Here is a 20,949-nt window from a genome sequence, read left to right as displayed (position 1 = left end):
AGCAGCACGTCTTATGCTACGCGATCAAATTTTTTGAGAGAGCAAAAAAAAAAAAAAAAATTTAATTCAAAATGGAAGGAGTTTATCGCTAAACAGTAAGACGCCAAGTGTATTATGCGAGTTTAACGTAGACGCAGAAAAGAAGATATATTTTCACAACTTATTTAACTTCAATTTGATAGACGTACTAACCATTTTTAAGCTGCTACTGCAGCTGAGGAAAGTAACATTATACAAACATAATGACAACATATCATTTGCGGTGAGGGAAATAAAAAAGGGAGACAACTCTTATAAAAGCACAATTCGCACTTATCTGCTATTTTTAAAAAAATATTTATTGAGAAATGAGCATGGAGAAGACGCGCTTTTAGAGTTGTTTAGGCGTCTCCAATTTGAGAAGCAAACGGAGAAGCAAACGGAGAAGCAAACTGAAAAGCAAATCGACGTTACAACAAGTTATGATGGAACGGGTTGTGAAGTCATTCCCACCGAAGGGTATGCTCCAAAGGGGGCAGAAGCACACCTCACGTGGGGGGTTAACAAAAAAGAATACACCGTTATGTACATATTAAAAAAAATTATTTGCAAGCTTAATGTTGACATAAGGCAAAAAGGTTACATAAACAATGTGCGCGATAAATCGTTCCTATTTAAATTTCGTGTAAACAAAAAAAAATTTCGCATTTTATCATTTTATAAGAAAATAAAAGGGGTGTACTACTTGTACCGAAATGTTATGTACGTGCAGATAAACAGCCACCTGAAGAAAGACATAGCAGTAATGAGCCTTGTATCGACGAACAAATCATTCATAAAAATTGAGAAAAGCAAAATAGCAGTTGATCCTTTTTACGTAAAATATTACTATAAATATCATTTGAATAAGCTGCTCTGCTTATCCGAAGAGTTGTTTCTCTCGGGGGGTAAACCTATCAAGGAGGGGAACTTAATACATCTTTCACAAATGGAAACGTGTACTGGCAGAGGTGAGGAACGGGGTCAAGGTGAGTTTTCTTCCCAGGAGAATATCCCCATTTGGAGTCGTCAGACTATCCCAAATGAAGCAGATAATAAACATAGTATAAAAACGAACCCAGTAACACGTTTGAAAAAGGACGGCATAAACATTAAGGTGATCAACGTGTACCTGAATGGGAAATTCTCCGTCGCGTTACCACTCGTCTTAACGTACAACATAAATAAAGATATTTTTTACTTAAATGATTTGTTCTACCTCGATGGAAGCAAGTACGATGTGGGAAGCATACTCACCCGAAGAGAGATTTATTTTAATAATTTATCCTTTTTTCAGTGGAAAAATTTCAGCTACCTGAACAATGAAAATATTATCCTAAATAGTGACAACCTTCATTTCGACTTAAATTATATTCTTCTGTTTTACCACTTATATTTCAATGAGGGTGAAAAATTGTGCATCCGTCGGCATATAAATCCTACCTTTTATTTTTACCCCCCCGTAGGTAGTAAGAAAGGGGCGAATCCAAAAAGGGTGGAAAGGATTGTATACCGGGCTGATAAGAAAGTCCTTAATTTCGTTTTTTGAAATTTTCGCGCGGGAGGGGTTGTGGAGCGCTTCGCCCTTCTGCCATCCAGTAGTGCACCATGACCTAAGCAGGGGGGGTCTACCCCCCTGTTATCATTATTTTGGCCCCTACGTGATACTACTCACGTTTGAAAAAAAAAAAAAAAAAAAAGCCATTTTTTGAATTTCCTCTTTTCACACATACGCGTTATTTACGACAACAAAAAAAAAAAAAAAAAAGAAATTAAACAAAATGATTAAGTGTGTTTGCAACTAGATAAACAGATGGTGGGTCAATACTTACCCACGGGTCTCGCTCCTCCTATGCACGCACGTGCTGATGCGATGTTGTGGTTTGGCTTGCCACAGTTGCACCCGTTTGGCTCACATAAATGGGTCCAAACAGGGCCATTTTTTGAAACAAAAAAAAGGGTAAAAATGAAAAAAAGGATGATGCCTGGTGATGTCCGAAGTGACCATGGCGGTGTGGTAAAGTGCCCCCCTTAGGTCAACTTCCTTACGTAGTCGTCAATGAACGCGCTCACCGACTTGTAGTTGACGTGCACCTGCGAATCACGTTGACTCATTTGGCCCTTCAAAAGGCCTATAATTCTGTTCTTAAAGTTTTGCTCGTTGAGGACAGTTTTTTCCCCATCGATTTTTAAATGCTGGATATTATCGTCAATCAGTTTTTTCAAAGTCTGCTCCATTTCTACAACGTTCACGTTTTTAAACGCTTCGAGGAGGAGCTCATTTTCGAATCCTACATCCACATAGTTAAAGAGGAACGCCTTCAAAGAGGTGTTGTCTAAGTTGTTCTTAATAGCATAGTTAATGAGGAAGCAAAAGTTTTTCGGTTTTATTAAGATATTTTTGGAAAGCATATTTTTCTTTTTTATCACGTCGAGGAGTATATTAACTATAAAATTGGACACATATTATTCTTCCTCAAATTCATTAAAATAGTTATACAAAAAGGGATCATTCAGGAAGACATAAAAATATTGCTTGGACCACTTGTACTTCACTTCATCCTCGTATATTTTTATTTTATAATTAACATAAAATTTTAGCAGCTTTATAACATGTTTGCTAAGCTTATATTGGGGGATGTTCCTTTCGTGCACATAATTGTATACTTCCTTTTTCCTGACAACGTAGTGCGTACTGTCTAGGTAGCTTTTTGTATACATTTCGTTCGACTTGGAGTGGTAGCTTTTTTCTGTTCCCTTTGTGAGAATTTGATTAATAAAATTTTGCTTCTCCTGCTCTATGCAACTCTTAATTTTTCTGAAGCTGTTAACATTTTTGATTTCAACTCGGCTGTACTTCACGTTATCGTATTCAAAAGATATGTTAATGTCCGATCTGATATTTTCCTTGTTCCCCACGCATACCCCCAGTAGGCACACTTTATTTTTTATCTCCTTCAGTAGGTTAATGCACTCTTCTGCGTTCATGTAGTCATCTTCGACCACGACTTCGACTAGGGGGATTCCGCAGCGGTTATAATCTAGTAGTATTTTCTTGTTCAGGTGGTTTACTTCGTTAGGACTGTTTGATGGGTGATTTGCTTCGTTTGAACTGTTTGATGGGTAGTTTGCTTCGTTAGGACTGCTTGATGGGTAGTTTGCTTCGTTAGGACTGCTTGATGGGTGGTTTGCTTCGTTAAGACTGTTTGATGGGTAGTTTGCTTCGTTAGGACTGCTTGATGGGTGGTTTGCTTCGTTAAGACTGTTTGATGGGTGATTTGCTTCGTTAGCACCGTTTGATGGGTAGTCTTTTGGGTTACAACTGTGAGAGACCAGTTCGTCACCGTCCCTGGTGGAGCATTCACCATTTATGTCCCCATTCTCTTTCTCCCCTGCGCCACTACCATTGTTAAGGTTCAAAATGTCACTGCCCCCCCTAAATGCAGTTCCTTTCCCATCGCTGCTACTTTCGTGGGGAGTAGTAGTACCCCCCCAATTCAGCATATTCACACTTCGCGGAAGAAAGAAACACTTGCTCGTGTCTTCCTCTAGGTGAACGCTCTTTATGCGAAACCTCTTTCCCTCCACAGAAATGTTACCATCGAAACCAATCGGCGTTTCCTTTTGCGTAATCTGATAACCTTTGGGCAAGTCATAATAATTATAAATTTTTCTGTCAAAAGTGATAACATTGTTTAGGTTGCAATTAAGAATAATGCTAATTAGGTATGTGAACAAGACAGCTGTGCTGTTCAGTAAGCTTAGGGAGCCCACCTCGCCTACACACCTGTTGCATATATGTTTGTTTGGCCTACTAATGGCATACTTAGGGTCTTCACTAATACACCTCTTCGTCTCTGCGGAAATTCCCCCCCCTAGATCCTTCCTCGGAGGTGTTCCCTCTCCTAGCCAATTCGAGTCTGCTGCCTCATTTCCTGTCTTCAAAATGTTGTCCTTTAAGAAATTGCACAAATCTATATAATTCCTCTCGTATGTTTTATCGTTATGTGAAGAAGCGACATTAAAGCAGTTACAGAAGGCTTTACATTTTGTGCTCAGCTGCACGTGGACTTCCACCCCAATTCTGCATTTTACGTTCCTTTCGATATCGGCATAATTGGCTATACCGTCACTGCCGCTTGTTCGGTTGTTGGCAACCCTATTTCTAATTCCTCTGCGCCTTTTGGTTTCCCCCTTATTACGGAAGAGGAAGTCCCCCGGGCGGGTTAGGTGGCTTACTTTGTAGCAAGTGAATATCTCGGTTGAAATGAAAATGAGAACGCAGGGGAAAAAGGCACGAACGATCATTATACGTTTATATATATATTTGTGTAGTTAATATGTGCGTATAAACCACGCGTGCTGTTTCCCTTTTTTCCTGCTTATGTAGTGGGTAATCGCTTTTGCAGGGGAGGTATCGAATGGTTAAGCCGCGCTGCTTTATACGTGTACGGATAGAATGCGCGCATCTGCTTCTTCGTTTTTTTCTCCTCATTGTGTGCCTCCCGCGTGTCAGCTTGTCATTGCCATAGCGGTATAGTGTTTCCTCTCACCGCTGCGCCGATTTGTCATAAAAAAAGGGTGAGGGGATAATCCGATTTGAGCACAATTTGGGCTATGCAACTTTGGGGAAGCGCTTCTGCGTTACGTGCGTATACAACGTGCATAGAAAGGTGCGTTTGGCAATAATCAGATGTGCTGATGCACCACCTGTTTTGCATCTCCGTTGTGTTGATCACCTTTTATCGCAGCCCAGAATGTAGGTTCATCTACTATGAGTCCTATTATACATCGCTTTTGCAGTGCTGCGAGGACCAACGTTCCTTTCTACCCACTTTTATTTGCATACATTTGTATATGCCCGTTCCCCTTTTGTGTGCGCCTTTTTTTTTGGTACAAAACTTCCCCCCCCAATTTTTTATCCCAATAGCCATTTTCAAACAGTGAGAAAATGAGCACCGCGAAGGAACCCAATTTGCGGAAGAACCCAAAAAAAGGTAATGCAAAAAGAAGGGGGTAACAAAATATAGAACTGTTGCAGGAAGAGGATGTTCCAAAATGATTCTTATCAACAGGCATGGGGAAATAATCTCTCAAGTTCCTGTTCACCTTAATGAATATATTAAAGGGCAAAAAAATTATTACAACCTGTTTAGCGAATTTTGAAAGAAGGGGAGGAGGAGGAGGGAAAAGTAACTTCTGTGCATTTCACACGAAACAAAAGAAGAAGAAGGAAAAAAAAGGTGTAGCTGATAGCAGCAAGGGGACAAACTTTTTAAAAAATTTATGCAATAAAAACATTATCAATCATTTGGATCCCATAAATTTAATTGAAAATCTGAAACAGGTAACTGAGTGTAGTGTTGGTGAAGATGTCATTAGGAATTATCTATACAGAATAAAACTACTAAACGAACAATGGAGCCTTAACAAAATATACTTCATTTTAAAAACGCTCGTGAAGTACAACCTTCGCGATGTTGTCCTGATGAGCAAGTTGGAGAAGACCATTAACGAGTTAGTTCCATTATGCCAAGGAAATAAGGCAGAAAAAGATCCCTTTGAAAATGTGTACATTGTGAGGATATCCTACATTTTACATGCGTTCTGTCACTTTGGGTATACAAATTGTGAAGTAGTGGAAACGTTAGTAAAAATTTTAAGCACCAAGTTGGACTACATCATTTTTTATAGCAACTATGTGGATCCATTGTTTAACGACTATTCCCTGTCCTGTGAGGAAAACGGCCACTATGTTGTGAGGGGGGATACCTCAGCAGCCGCATCGCCCAACTCGGGTGACAAAACCAGTGGCGACGCAAAGGGCAAGGTAAGCACAATTGACATAAATGATATGTTCGACATGGTTGACGTGGCTTACTTGGCTGAAGAGGGCAACCCGCGTGCCAACCCGCGTTCCAACCCCGACGTGGAATGGCAAAGACGCGGAGAAGTCTTCGTCAGGAACATAAACTTCAACGAGATCTACCTCATTGTGAACACTATGAAAGGCTCGAAGCACACAAATAAGGTCTTCCTAAACAAGCTCAAATTTCTGTTTTATTTTAACTGCATAAACTTAGACAGGGGAACTGATAGCCACTACAAATATGTTACTCTCCTCTTCCATTTCTTTTACGAACCGACTGACATGCATCTGTCAAATATTATGAAATTTTTTTTAGCAAAACATGCAGATATGAACAATGTGCATGACCTCGTTTTAACGCTGGTGACGGTTTACTACGGGGGCCTCGAAAAGAGAGGGAACCTTAGCAATATGAGTAGCAGCAGAAACGTCCCAGGGGAGAGTGCAGTTCACAACGAAGCACATCTTAACAGTATCCATAGGAAGAACCTGAAATATGCACAAAGCGATGATATAATTAGTGTCATAGAAGGAATTCCATTTATCTCTAATGGGAAGAAGCAAAAATTGAAGGCGATTCTGCAGCATGTGGATCAGCACAGCAGTGTTAGAAGCACGAACTTTGTCGATCTTATATACGAAAAAGTTTTACACGTGTTGAGCCGTAAATATGAGGAGGAAGAGTTCGAAGGGGAAGAAGCTAATGACCCTAAATTGTTGCAAAATGTACAAGTCACGATGAAAAGGAGATCAAATGAAGCTTCTCTATGCCGAAGTGATAAATCGAGTGAACTACAAAGCTTAACCGAGTTGATCAAAATTCGCATCTGCACATTTGGAGAAGTAGATTCTTTATTTTATTTGTACTTAAAAAATAAAGTGCACCTTTTTAACATCGATGCAGTACTGAACATAATGAAGAGCTTTATTTTTGTGTACCACATGCAGAATGAGTTGAGTAAAAACTACCATAGGGTACATCTAAGTGATAGATATACAAATGTTGTAAGAAACAATTTAGGTAGTCTAACAAGTCTGATAATTGAAATGGTTAGCTCCATGTCATTGGACAGACTTTATTCCTTATGCAGTTTGAAAGATCTCAGCATGTTGCTTTATTTCTTCTACCAAATAGGCAATATTTTTGTGAACCAAATGTTTGAAGAATTGTACTTAAAAAAGGTGCAAAGTTATATAGACAGTATTGTAATTACCAAGTTGAAGTTACTTCTGGGTGGAGGAAGCCGGGATGGTCACCCCCCAACTGGCGTCAGCGCACCTATGTGGGGGAAAAAAACAGAAGAATGCAATGTGAAGAGGAGACAGGATAGCACGCTACCTAGAATACACACAAATGAAATATATTCGAGTGAAAAAAAAGAGGTGCTGGCTAACCGTGATAGTGGGAGTTACCAACTGGGCGGTGCCATGCAGAATCGCCTTAACATACCAAACAGTGGGGAGAACGAAAAGGAAGGCACTGATGGGTATTTCCCAAATGTGCATTGCCCAAATAAGGAATGTGAGGAGCACGGAGAGCCAATTGATGTCCACATTTTACTGCTCAATATGTACAGCAAAAGGGGACAAAACAAAAATGTAATTCATATGTTGTTGGAGATATTGAATAGGCATCAAGTAGGAAGGAAAATAATGCCTTGCACAATTTACGTAAATTTACTAAACTCTTTTGCCAAACTGAGGTACCGAAATTTGGATTTGATAGGCACTTGTTTACACAAAATTAGTGAACACTCGGGGGAGTTGCATTTTTTCGAGTACACGAATTTACTCATTTCCCTATCGAAGCTTAACGTGTTTGCTGTTAATCTGAGTATGTACGATGGGGTGTTTTTTCCCCAAGATTGTCCTTCCCGCGGCTGCACATATCAGGAGGAGACAAACCGAATCTTCCTGAATGAGTACAACGGTGAGAGCACAAAACGATTGGGCGAGGAAAAAATTGTCCACAATTTAAACAAAATTTTGAAGCAAATAAATGAAAGTATCAGCAACTTTGTCGCCATCCCAAATTACAAAATGGCCAACGTCATATCAAATATGCTCAGCAGTTACACAGTTCTAGGTTTTGACAAAATTGATTTTAAAAATGTGAACAAATTGTTGGAATGTTTTCACGACTATGTGTTTGGTTACTTCGGGGAAGGACGCCTGAGTGGTTGTAGAAGCCGCCCAAGCAGTGATAGAAGCCGCCCCAACAGTGATAGAAGCCGCACCGTTGGCGACACCCACCCGAATGAGGACGAACCTAAGGGGAATGAATACTCATATTTCTACCAAGACATTCTCACTTGCATGAATAACCCACTCAGAAAAAACCACTACTGGTACTTCAGTGAAAAAAACAACATCATTGTAAGGAGAAGGGACACGAATGAAACGCTGTATCTTCCAATTCAGTGCTTATACCAAGTGTACATTTTTAATGTCTACTTCGGGGCGTACGTGCAGCGCTTGTTTAGTTCCTACGGATGTGGCAAAGTGGGTTCAGGGGAATTACCAATTGGGGAGGCGCTAATTGGCCAATCCGGTGGAGCAAATAGCTCACCAAGCCTTCCACACAGCACAAATTTATTTTTAAAAAACAACACAGGTGTTAAAAAACCCGAAACTTCCACCCTTTTAAGCGATCGCAGCAAGCACATCCTAAATAACGTCACTTTTTTTGTCAAGTATATAAACAATTTTTATAAAAAGAAGAGGTACGAAAGGTACAATCTTTGCACGCAGTTTGTGCACAGCTGTGGGGATAAGGCAGCCTCAACTGAGCAGCTAATTGATTACGTAAAAATGTGTAGCATGCAAATCAAGAGGGACATTGCGAGTGTGCATTCGTCCAGTTTTCACAGAGAGGTACTGTCCACGCTGCTTTCACTGGGCGTCAAAAATGTGCAGTGCGAGGTAATGAAATGGAATGGGCGCCATCTTCGCGCAGAGGTCGCGTATGCGTAGGAGAGAAGCTATTTGGGGTGTGCGTCCGGGAGGTGGCTCTCCGTGCACCAGCTTTCCGAGGATTCGTCACAAAAATTTCACTGCTTTTTTACCCTTCTGTTACCCCATTTTTACCCTTTTGTTACCCCTTTTTTATCATTTTTTTCACCTCTTTCCCCTCGAAGGTCCCATTCATGGACGGAATATACACCGTGGACATCGTCATTAACAATTCGGTAACGCAAAAGGCGTGCGCATTGAACACAATTTTTGTTCTAACACACCACACGTTTAGTTAACACACAAGTGTGTACGTCTTTCCTTTTTTGTTCCCCCCTTAGACATGCATAGAAATTAACGGAAGCAACCATTACTACTACGACAACAACTTGAAAAGGTCAGGCGAAAAACTCGATGCCCTAAATCTGATAAAGTATTACTTGCTGAGCAAAAAGTATAAATTAATTTTGGTATCGTACCTGGACTGGAATAATCTAAAAAGTGCTGAGGAGAAGAAGGACTACTTGGTGAAAAGGATCCACGCGTAGAATGCACGCGCAGAATCCATGTCGTGAACTACGAATCATGGGAAGGACGCGGCTGCCTTCATTTTAAAAAACGCTTCTAGTGATGCAAAAGTTGTACTTCAAAAATAGTGCAGTTGAACGAGTGCTACCGTTGGCATACCATCAAATGGGTACTTCCAGCAAAAAAAAAATTTTGATGTGATAAAATTGTGGCTTGACAAAATGGTGTTTTTCGTGGGTATCACCCGTGTGGATACCGCGATTATGTATGCCCCGTCTAGCGTGTACAAACTGGGACAGCGTAAGTGGGTAACCTCCTCCCCCCAAGTGCCTACCTCCGTGCTGTAATGCTATCCATGAAGGACTGTATATTATGTGTGTCATTTTGCATGGAAGCATTTTCTGGAAGGTAGTTATAATTGCAGTGCAAATGCAAGCGATACACCTGCGTTTGAACGTTGAGGAAGTTCAGTTTTTTGTAAATTCTTAGGGCGATCTCGTTATCCACAGTCAGGTCGCATCTGTTACATTGGTATATATATTTAAGCACATAGATACTTATGTACATAATTAACAAACCGAATCCTCTGTTTCGATAATTTTTATCAACTACAAGTCTTTCAATGCGTGAGTCGAAGAATCTCCCCATGTGAAACAGCAAATATATTTCTGTGTACCCCACTATATGTTTCCCGTCTAAGTTATATTTTTTTAGTTCCTCAGGGATGTCACTTCCATTTAGTACTGCTTTCGTGTCGTGCTTTACTTCCCCCTTTTTGAAGTACTTTTTGTTTTTTTCTTTTCCCTTTTTTATGATATCTTCTATGCCCAAAATGGACGATTTTAAAAATTTCGGGGGGTTAAAGTCTCCAACCTTTTCCCCGCACGAACTGTCCGTATCGTACATATAGAGGACATACGGATAATAAAAGGATTTCCCCAACATCTCAAAGAAGATTATGGACCCAAAAAATAAATTGCACGTTGTGACATCTCGCAGGAGACTGTTGCAAACGGTTAGGTATTCATAGTAAGTAGATACTACCTTAAATTTAAATTTGTAATTGTTAAAAAGGAAAACGTACTTGTACAGTACCCTTTTCTTGTTTAGCACGTCTAAATAGGATTTCTTCCATTCATCAGGTTTAGTTATCACGGGGAGGTTTTTTTCTTTGCTGTTTTCCATTTTGAATGTCACTAACACGGTTGACTTAACCGTGAGAGAGTAAATTACACTAAGGGGAGAAGTGGAAAAAAAAAAAAAAAAGGCACAATTTTTATCTATAACCTGAAAAAGATACGCCTTCAGGGAAACCTCATAGGAAGTTTCTCTACATAGCATCATCTCCCTAAGGAGGTGAAAAAAAAAAAGTAGCGCTCACTGTGCAGCATATTCACAAAAACTTGACTTTTTCGGAAACTTCTTAGTGATTACCCCTTTTGCAGATCGGCAGAGGAAAAGTTTTCCGCTCATGCGGGGGCTGCCCTTCTGCTGTGCTGCTCTTCTTTCTCAGCCCACAAATGTGTAAAGTAGGTGATCTATCACTGCGGCCATATGCAAGTATACCTTTATGTGCATATATAACGGCAACTCGCGGGAAACGATAACGTACGTGTGCTTATCTTCGCAAAAAGGGGGTGGAAGTTTTTTACGATGCTTCTACTTCAATTTCGTTGTGCCGGTGAACATGGGTGTGTCCCATGTGCGAAGCTTTAATTTAAAAAAAAAAAAAAATACTCTCATTTAAAAAAAGATATACACACCGTTGTAATAGTTAAACAAGCGCTTATTGCTGCATTCCAGTTCATTCACTCTTTTTCGTTTCAATGTACAAAACGTGGGAAGGGTTAATAAACGTAATATTTTAAAAAGGAAAAAAGTTACTACATGCAAAGGCGGTATTTGCCATCAGGTCCCAATTCGGATGAATTATTGGCGGAAAAAAAAATAAAAAAAGTGACACTCAAAAATGTATATGAAAAAATGCGTTAAAAGATATACATGCATTGCGTATGAGGGGAGATTTGCCATTGTGTTCATGTTGATATCACCTCAAGGTGGGCATATACCGAATGGCATTTAGTTTTCCGCGGAAGGAGAGGTCGAACGGCCAGCGTTGTATAGCGAAAAGCGCTTCAAATCATTTCGAGGTGGTATGAACGATGCAGATACAGTTGGGGAAACACTCTCTTTTTAAAAAGGTTCGCGCGGTTTGTTCGTTTGTAAGAAAGCACAATGTGCTTCTATGCCTTATTTGGTTGGACTTGCCAACATTGGTGTTAGTCCCTTCCACACCAGTTGGCACACGGGAAAGACCTACCTCTCCCCCATCTCTTCGCAGAATCTACAATCAAGTTGAGACACGGGAATACTTTACGAGCAACTTTTCATACATTTTGTGATAGTTCAAAGAAAAGAGAACATCGTAAGGAAGCGGAGAGGAAGTAAAGAAATGCTCCTTCTTAAATCTAGCTATATCACTATGCGTGTACTGCTTCAATTCTGTGACAGTTTTTAACTGAGTTAGTAATTTTCCGTGGTCCCATATAAGACGCAATTTCTCTTCAACCTTTTTGGGGATAATGGAAAATTGCTTATTTCCATCCATGACATTTACACAGACAATTTGTTGATTCTCAGAAGGGGGTGCTTCATCAAAATGTTGGATGATATCATGAGAAGCTAAATTATCATCTGTGTATAATCGGTAGACCCTCTTTCGGTAGGGAAAATTAGCTTTTTTATTTTCATTTGTTAATTTAAAACAGGGGTGGTTGTTAATCTCGACTAGCTTGTATACAAGTCCTAGAGAAGGCTGCGATTGACATGTGATTAGGTTTGTGCCAATGGCAAAAATGTCCACATGGTGCTCTTGTGCCTGTAATTCTTTTATTACTTGCTCGTTAAGATCGTTACTAATGCATATTTTTAAATCACGAAATGGGACATTTAATTTTTCAGATACATCATTAAATATTTTTTTGCACTCCGTTGTGAGGTAACTAAAATCGCCAGAATCGAGTCTGATTCCAATTGGCTTGTAATTTATTTCATGCAAAGATAAGGCAACGATTAAAAAGTTGTAAATTCCGGATTTTAAAGAGTCATACGTATCTATAAGGCAGATAAAAATTTTGGGGTTAATTTGCGCAAATGCGACAAAGGCAGTCAATTCACTCTCTTTTGCCAATTCACAGTTGTAAAGTTTGTGGATGATCTCTTTGTTCTTTTGTACAATGCTCAGGAAGTCATGGTTGTCTAGGTATTTGCTATGCAAGGTTTCGCCATGCTGATAAGAAGAGATAAAAGAATGGGACATGGTTCCTATTATTGGAATGTCATAAAGGAAGGAAGCATACACGTTCGATGTGAAGTCGCAGCCAACTGCAGAATATCTAGTTCCACTTAATGCACCATCTGGACCTTGGGCTCTCCTACAACCAAATTCGGCTAGCGGTTTATGATTTATAGAAATTTTATAAAGCATACTGTTTGTAGCTATCAAGGTTGGATAATTTATCATATTCAGTAAGGCACTTTCCAAAATTTGACATATTAGTAATGGGCCCTGGATTACCATTAAGGGTTCATGAGGAAATACTATAGACCCTTCCTCTATACAATAAAGAGACACATCCCTTCCATTTAATCCTTTCAAATAATTTATGAACAAATCGATATCTTGGTAGTGCGACATTTTTTTTCTAATAAATCCTAACTGTGCTTCTGTAAATCGGAACGAATTGATATACTTTATAGCTTCGTACACTCCCCCTAGAATTGCAAATTTTCCATTAAAGGGGCACTTCCTAAAATAAATTTCAAACGTGGATTCTTGTTCATGCTTCTTCTGTCTAAAGAATGTGTACGCCATTACCAAATGGTAGTAATCCATAAACAGTGCATTCACCGTGTTGCTGTGTGGTATGTCTATATCCTTGTTAATCCTATTTTCTATTATAAACTTCGTGCAGTTAACCAGGGAAACCATTTTAAGTTTTTCCTCTGGGCAGTTGCTTCCTTGTTCGTAATTTAATACGTTAGAACATGTTCCCTTGGATGTTACATTCGAGATTTCCATTTTCCTTTTCTGCATTTCCATGGGGCAAACCTTTACCGATGAGTCCACGCAGCTCCCATTTGCTACATCCGCTTCGTCTTTTTTCCTTTTTAAAATTAAAAGTTGCCTTAAATCAGATTCTGTAATTGGGATATCATATACGTAGAGGGAGTTGCTGTTCTTATCAATCCTTACGTTATCCATTAGGTTGGAATTTGCCCCTACAATTCCATTCGCCTTTCCGTTCAGGTACGACTGCTCACCAACGGAAATCCCGTTCTTGCCGCTAAAATTGTCACTGCTCATTTGGATATTCGGGGGGAGGTGTTACGTGCGTTCACTTTCGTCTTTCGGGTATAGGGGAAAAAGCCCGCAAAAATTGCATACATATAAGTATGTATGTACTTATGCGCTATTTGCGTATGGGGAGACTTATCACCTCGAATGACCAAAGGGGGTAGAAAGAAATCCGTTTTTTAAACGAAGTAATTTTTTTAATACTATATTCTTTCCCTTTTCTGCTGATCACACCTTTTTTTATTTTCAGTTTTTAGGTGACGTACAATGGAGGTCGGTGGTGCTTCACTTGGTCGTGTGCTATGTACTCGCTCGTAGATGCACATACATATATGTGTGCTTGCTGCTCAATACATATGGAGCAAAAAAACTTTCGGCGATTCCTTTGCAGTCTAAAAAGGGGTGATAATCTAAAATGTTGAAAATTGCAATTCTGTAGGGTTATGCGAAGAACAAAAATTAACTGATGTTGTGCATTTGTATATGCTTTTTTTTTTTTTTTTGCACGACACAAGCAGGGATTATACAAACCAGATGGCACAAAAATTATAGCAAGAAAAAAAAAAAAAAAGTGCTTGGATGAGCGTAAGTCAAGCTATCCGATTTTATCGGCAGAGTGCACATTCTACCTAATTGTTCGCCCGCGGCATTGAGGTGAAAAGCCCACGGGACTATTATTTAATCGTAGAAAGGGGGTACATATACATAGTATTTTTTCACCCCCTCTGTATGTATTGCCTGCATAATGTACACGTATACATGAATACATGCATACATGCCCGTGTAGAAAGGCTCATAATTTTGTATATAAGGTATGTACTTTCTTACATTTGAAAGAAAATGACATTTTTCGTGGTTGGCGGAGGTGAATCTTTCGGCCCGTTAGTATACGAGAGGGATAAGCACAAGTTTTACCTATATGAAGAAGTACCACATATGCGCTTCACACTTTGGTTTAATTTTTTTTTTTTTTTTTTCCCCATCCGTATAAGTCAAATACTTCGAAGTCACTCCTTTCCCATTATACAAAAGCGGGACGATGACATAGATAAGTTTCGCCTAAAGAAAGCAATGCCAACTTTCACTGTGCAAAATGGGTATCCATTCTGCTTGCAAATTACTATCACCTGTTGTGCATAGTTACACATGCACATAGGCACATCATCATGTGTATCTCTCAACACTACAGCAGTTTTGTTATTACATTTTTATAGGAAGTGAAAAATGATGTTAAAGTTAAATGATAAATTTTTCCCACAAAAAATTAGGTGGGAATGATATCACACGGGTGGTATAGTTAAATGGAGAAAAATGCGAACACGAGCACGCGCACATGCAGATGACACGTGTGTACTGTTCGTACTGATACCCGCAATCTGCATATGCCTTCGCGCATTACGCATATGAATATCAAGCTCAAGCATAGTTTGTTTGTAGGAGAAGTGAAAGTGATAAAAATTGGGTGAACAATAAAAGGGGAATATTCCCATGGGGAAAAAAAAAAAAAGTTAACAACAATGGTGTAAAAAAAAAAGGGGGGGGAACGCACATGTGTATATGCATATGTAAATAAAATAGCGAAAAAAAAAAAAAAAAAACAAAGGAATACCATATATGTATGCAGGTACATATATGCAAGTAACGGCACACCGCAGTAGGTTACGTTATTTGTAACATTAAAAAATTATCATTCGCGCAGATGACCAACATGCACTTCTCTCGCCCGTACACGTTTAGCAGGACTTCTCAAAGCTGTTATCATTTTTTTTTTTTTGCACACGGTTTGGAACACCTTCGAATAAATTTCTGGCCTCGTAAAATGGGTTTCTTATTTCTTTTGTGAAACTGCGCGGGGATGGCACATGTATCGTGTCTGTGTTTATGGATGCGCGCGGTGGCACCCGCATGGCGTTACACACGCGAAGTCACCCATGCGAAGTTACCCATGCGAAGTTACGCACGTGAAGTTACACACTCGGTTAAACACGCGGAGTTAGATAACCGCTCGCGCGCGGGAACAAAAAACTGAACAGTAAAAAGTAAAAGGCCCTGAGCTGCAAAATGCGGCAAGCAGAGCCTCCAACCAGTTTTCGAAAACAGGGGAACGGCTGAAACCGCGCTCATGAACGCATGGCACGTCAGAGGAACTGAGAAATGGCCCTCTTCTGATCCTCCGTCAAATATTTCGGAAACTGTACTAAAAATTTGATATATAAATCTCCATATTTGTTCGAGTCCTTAATGGGCATTCCTTTATTTTGCACTTTTAAAATTTCATTGTGGAATGTCACGGTTTGTTTGTTTATACGAATAGGGGCCCCACTGATATGATCAATATCTTTGGAAAATCCGATTAAAGCATCCTTCAAAGATATTTCATAAAATTGGTGTAAGTCATTATTTTTGCGTTCATACACTTTATGTTTCTTTGTTTGGATAACAAAAACAACATCACCACTTTCGTATCCAATTTCTTGTTTTCCTTTTTTTTCGAAAACAATTTTATCATTATTTTTCATCCCCTTTTCCACTTCTAACGTTAACTCAATTGTTTTTTCTTCCTTCATACCATTTGGACAATAAGAACATTTCTGATTCCATGCTTTACCTCTATCAATACAGTTTTCATCCCTCGTTTTATTTTGCATAATGAAGCCTGGAGCAACCTGCTGAGTAACTGTTTTATATCCTTTACCACTGCACTCCTTCTTCTTCATGATACAGTCATCACTTCTTAGGCAATTAACATCTCGAGTATAAATAACTGAAAAGAAATCACCATTATATAACTGCTCCAAGCTCATTTCCACATTTAACGTTAAACTGTCCGCCTTTTTCATTTCCTCTCTTCTAAATCCTCCTGCTCCACCAAAAAAACTTTCATAAATGTTAAAGTGATCAGTTGGATCTTCCTCCATTTTGTTGGACTCCACATTTTTGGCTGCTTCTAACCCATGGTGATCGTACACCTTTCTTTTTTCCTCATCTCCTAATATTTCATATGCCTCTGCAATTTCGCTGAATCGATTATTAGAGTTTTTATCTTTTGCCTTATCTGGGTGATACTTTTTGGATAACTTTCTGTACGCCTTTTTGATCTCCTCCGTGCTGGCGTACTTGTGGACTCCCAACACGTCGTACAGCTTGCTGTGGCTGTAGTCACTGTCCACATCTTCGTGCGCGTACCAGGCACTGATGAAGATGCTCCATCTTTGGTTTATTTTGAAGGTTTTCAAAAAGGCCAGGAATAAGAGCGAACAGTACAGTTTTCTCCTGATCATGTTTTCTGAAGTGTGCCCTGCGGGGGGGGGAACCGTATGTTAGGTGGATGTTATGGGGATGTTATGGGAATGTTATGGGGATGTTATCGGCTTGGTATCGGCTTGGTATCCCTTTGGTATCGTCTTGGTTGCGACTTTGTTGCGCCTTGACCGCGGCCCGAAGACGCAGACGCAACTGCCGGTTCAGCGGTGCTTACCTGAATGCCGAAGCGTCCTCAGTTCAAAATGTTACAGCATTGAGGGGGGGTATATATGTAGGCTTATCCCGCAATATGTATGCGTTATATGTGGGCCCTTTTTGTAAAGGCTCATGCGGCGTAGATGCTATAGCACTGCACAAGGAGAAGTTGAACAGCTCACGTTATATTATTGTACTTTAGAGGTGCCACTTCCTGGTTGTGCTATATTAGGAGCCTATGCCTTCTTCCTCTGTGCGTTCGTTAGAGGAGTGAATTAGTTTTACTTAACAAACAGCAAATGACGGAAACCTTTTGGCGAAGGATGCCTACTAGGGTAATTAGTTTCTCTTCTGCTTTTCTTTCTTTTTTGGACTTCGTGCCAACTTTATGCTTATAATTATTATATTCTAATTTTTTATTTTTTTGGCTGTTATTTTTCCTCATAAAAATGGATGCCTATTCAATTTAATTTTCCATGATTATTTTATTTTCACTTAATCGTTTGTAAATTATTGCCACGATGGCTAATAACTCGATACTAAAAAAAGTTACTGTAACAGTTAATAAGATCAAAGAATAAATTCTTCATGAAAGAACTAAATAAAATTAAAGCACTCAAAAAAAATTTAAACCGTATGTATATAAAATTTATATAATTTTTTTTTTTTTTAAATAAATATACATGAGCAAAATGGAATAAAAATAAAATTCACGCGCAAGGACAAAGGGGATAAATATAAACAGCATGCGCGACGGAAAAACACAAAAAAAAATATCTTTCTTTTTGTGCCTTTTCACTTCCTTATTTTTTTTGAAGATTTAAGGATAAATTAGCAGATTTGGATAAGCAAAAAAGATAGCAAATGGGTATACCCAATTCTTCTTTTGAGCAAGCGGAATAATATGAAGTCAAGTTGGGAATAATCCAACAGCGTAAAAAAAAGTGTCCAAATTAGGGACATAAAAGGAGGAGAAAAAGAAAAAGGCTCCCTTGGAGCATTCACGAACGGTTTGCATAGAATTCGATGCAAACGTTATTTAGGCAATGGCAATTTTGTATTCATTTGTTAATTGTACATAAACATATACATTTTTTCCATTTTGCGTTTTTCTTGGGGGGGAATTAGCGTACCTATAGCTGCATGTTGGAAGACATGGAAATACCTGCTCTTGGTCTTTTTTTTATATTCGCGTAAGCTGCATTCGCATCGCATGTACAAGGCGAAACAACTGATGTACGCTCAACGATGACACGAAAGAAAAGGGTAGGTGAGCGTTACGAAAAAAAGGGAAGCAAATGTGGAAGTTCAGTTTTACGTAAGGGGGGAAAAAAAACGAAAAAAGCGGCTTCACAAAATGGTTGTGCTGAGCGAGACGTTTAGAAAAGAATTCCCCCCCTTGTCGCATCAATTTTTGCCAGGAAAATAAAATCCCCGAAAGACTACTTCGCCGCTTACTTAACAATGTTGCAACATTTTGCATAACTTTTTTTTTTTGAGATGGGTTTCTGTTTACCCCACCTCCAAATCTGCATTTTAAAATGTTTGAAATAAAAATGGAGAAAAAATAACCAAACCGGGGGTTCGTCTTTTTCAATTCTCTCAACATGAAGTGAGCAAAATGGGGAATGAATCCCTCGTCGAGTAAAAATAATTTTGTTCACTCTAGAAGGTATAAAAAAGGAAAGTTGTCACGTTCCAAATGGAAAAGGCTGCAGAATAGGGAATACCCAAAAGAAACAGTTTTTCCTTTTTCTTTTTTTTTTTTTAATTTTATGTTCCCGTCTTTCAAGTAAGTTGCATTATTTTTGAAAAATTATTAACATGTGAATATAATGAAGAACGAAATAAACACCTTAAAAAAGGCGAAAAGCTTCCACGAATGGAATATAAAGAAACAATTTCCTCGATTTCTTTTTAATAAGCAAATGATCCCCCTTTTAACAAAATGAACATTTTACTCCAAAATTGTACTGAAGAAAAACTTGACGCCACATCGGTTGTGAAATATTACAAAGACATATGAAAGTATGTGATGAGGACATGTAAAATAGATCCCGCGCCGTTTTTTTTTCCTCACGTGTTGCAATATATGTCTAGCTTTTCGTTGTGTAACAGGCGTGTGGCTGTGTTGGAGGAGGAAAACACAAATTGGCAACCTACAATAATGGCAGTTGTGCTAAAAAGTTACTTGTTTGCAAAAGATAGGATGGTTCGTTTAGGCATTATATGGGTAAACCAATTGGCATGTACGTAACCACAGTAATTTTAAGTTTTTTTTTTTTTTTTTTTTTTTTATGGAAAACATAAGCGAGTAAAATGTACATGTCTGTTACGCACATCCCATTTTTTAAGAAAGCGGAAAATCTCGCATGCCCTGTGAGGGGCATCAGACATTCATTTGCTCCTTTTGTTAATAGAACATTTAAATATTGGGTTAAATACAGGAATAAAAAATTGTTTCCTTTTTCGTTTTACGTTTTTTTATAAAATGGGCGATAATGTACATATAATAACATCATCGTTCAGGGCATTTTCTCATAAAATGTGTTTCGATTTAATCTTTGTTTAAGCAACTTTGCGTGTTACATTTTGCATGTTTACAGTTAATGCATAAATGCTATGTTTGAATTGTATGCACAGTCCTTTGCCTGGTAAGTACGCAATTTACTGGGACAACAGATACTGCGAAGATTCTTAAAATTTGTTATTTGGAGAAATTGGTTTTGTGAAGCACTTTATTTTTTTTCCTGCTTTTATGTGGTCCTTTTTTTTTTTAAGGTGTAACTTATTAACGCCTGTGCAAAAGGGCAAGTGGCTGGGGGGAAACGAAGCAGTAACATGTTCATCCAACCCTCCTCTAATTGTTGGAAGCAGCCCTGTGTTACATGTAAATTTTTTTAATTCCACCTTTTCGTAATGGTATGTTTTATCGTTTTTTCCTTCTTGCTTGTTTGCTTACTTTTTCTCTGCTTGCGTATGCTGTTACCAATGTCCACTCATTCGCATTTCACGCGCTCAGTATGCTAAGCTTTCCATTAGTGGACTGTGGCAATTTCAAAGGTTAACTAATGAGCCATGCGCGCGCAGACGCATGTAACGCCAATGCAAGTGCATGTCGAAATGTTGCATATTTGCATGCGGCAATTATGTATAATATGTACAGGTACGCCCACGTTTGCACATATGTGCCGCAAGCTTATAAATCTGCGAACATAAGCAGGGGGAAAGGCTTTTTTTTTTATCGCCACTTGAAAAAATGCACATATGTAACCATTTCCTAGTTGTAATTGCAAAAGGGGAAACAAATCGCAACAAACAGAACAGAGCGAACAAAGTGGTCTAATTTTAACACGATCACAAGTGGCCACAAAAATGTGCTACTTTTTTTTTTTTTTAAAAAACCTTAAGCCCTAAAGAAGCAAACATGCACATGTATGCATTTAAAACACTTAAAAAAAAAACATGAATTGCAGAACAGAAATCATCGATCGAAGAAAAAATTCACGTATTTTGATAGATAAGTTTAGGACATGCAAAAACTGTTTTTTCAACCGAGTTGTTCCAGTGTGCCAAGGGAAACGCGGTTTATATGATTTGCAAAATTATGGCGTGGAATGGAGTTTGAATAAAAGTTACAGCTTGATAATAAATACAACACATGACTTTTTTTGATTGCCAATTTTTTTAATTCAAATTTTCTCACATTTCAGGAGAAATTAAAGCAGAAAATAAAGCAGAAATTAAATTAAAAAATATATATATA

At 38.7% G+C, this 20,949-nt stretch overlaps 6 protein-coding genes across 6 annotated transcripts; 2 read left to right on the top strand and 4 right to left on the bottom strand.

Annotated features, from left to right (window-relative positions):
• Positions 1-96: 96 nt before the first annotated feature.
• PCYB_112930 (hypothetical protein) lies at positions 97-1,567 on the top strand (the record flags this gene model as incomplete). The annotated part of the gene is made up of 2 exons (XM_004223171.1): positions 97-375; positions 760-1,567. Coding segments are annotated over 2 exons (1,086 nt in total), but the record flags the coding sequence as incomplete, so codon positions are not given.
• A 79-nt stretch (positions 1,568-1,646) lies between these two features.
• Positions 1,647-4,326, bottom strand: PCYB_112920 (glutamyl-tRNA; the record flags this gene model as incomplete). Its single annotated transcript, XM_004223170.1, has 4 exons — positions 1,647-1,685; positions 2,068-2,430; positions 2,485-4,212; positions 4,258-4,326. 2 exons carry the CDS (start codon positions 4,324-4,326, stop codon positions 2,485-2,487), a joined length of 1,797 nt encoding a protein of 598 aa, XP_004223218.1. The 3' UTR covers positions 1,647-1,685; positions 2,068-2,430.
• An 805-nt stretch (positions 4,327-5,131) lies between these two features.
• PCYB_112910 (hypothetical protein) lies at positions 5,132-9,387 on the top strand (the record flags this gene model as incomplete). The annotated part of the gene is made up of 3 exons (XM_004223169.1): positions 5,132-8,809; positions 9,025-9,075; positions 9,181-9,387. 3 exons carry the CDS (start codon positions 5,132-5,134, stop codon positions 9,385-9,387), a joined length of 3,936 nt encoding a protein of 1,311 aa, XP_004223217.1.
• A 316-nt stretch (positions 9,388-9,703) lies between these two features.
• On the bottom strand, positions 9,704-10,552 carry PCYB_112900 (N-acetyltransferase; the record flags this gene model as incomplete). Its single annotated transcript, XM_004223168.1, has 1 exon — positions 9,704-10,552. A coding segment is annotated over one exon (849 nt), but the record flags the coding sequence as incomplete, so codon positions are not given.
• Positions 10,553-11,739: 1,187 nt separating this feature from the next.
• On the bottom strand, positions 11,740-13,733 carry PCYB_112890 (nicotinate phosphoribosyltransferase-like protein; the record flags this gene model as incomplete). The annotated part of the gene is made up of 1 exon (XM_004223167.1): positions 11,740-13,733. A coding segment is annotated over one exon (1,994 nt), but the record flags the coding sequence as incomplete, so codon positions are not given.
• A 2,131-nt stretch (positions 13,734-15,864) lies between these two features.
• Positions 15,865-17,022, bottom strand: PCYB_112880 (DNAJ domain protein; the record flags this gene model as incomplete). The annotated part of the gene is made up of 1 exon (XM_004223166.1): positions 15,865-17,022. A coding segment is annotated over exon 1 (1,140 nt), but the record flags the coding sequence as incomplete, so codon positions are not given.
• Between the last annotated feature and the right edge of the window lie 3,927 nt (positions 17,023-20,949).

Source organism: Plasmodium cynomolgi, chromosome 11 (assembly GCF_000321355.1).
Source record: "Plasmodium cynomolgi strain B DNA, chromosome 11, whole genome shotgun sequence".
Lineage (NCBI taxonomy): Eukaryota > Apicomplexa > Aconoidasida > Haemosporida > Plasmodiidae > Plasmodium > Plasmodium cynomolgi.
This window is presented reverse-complemented; position numbering and strand designations above follow the sequence as displayed.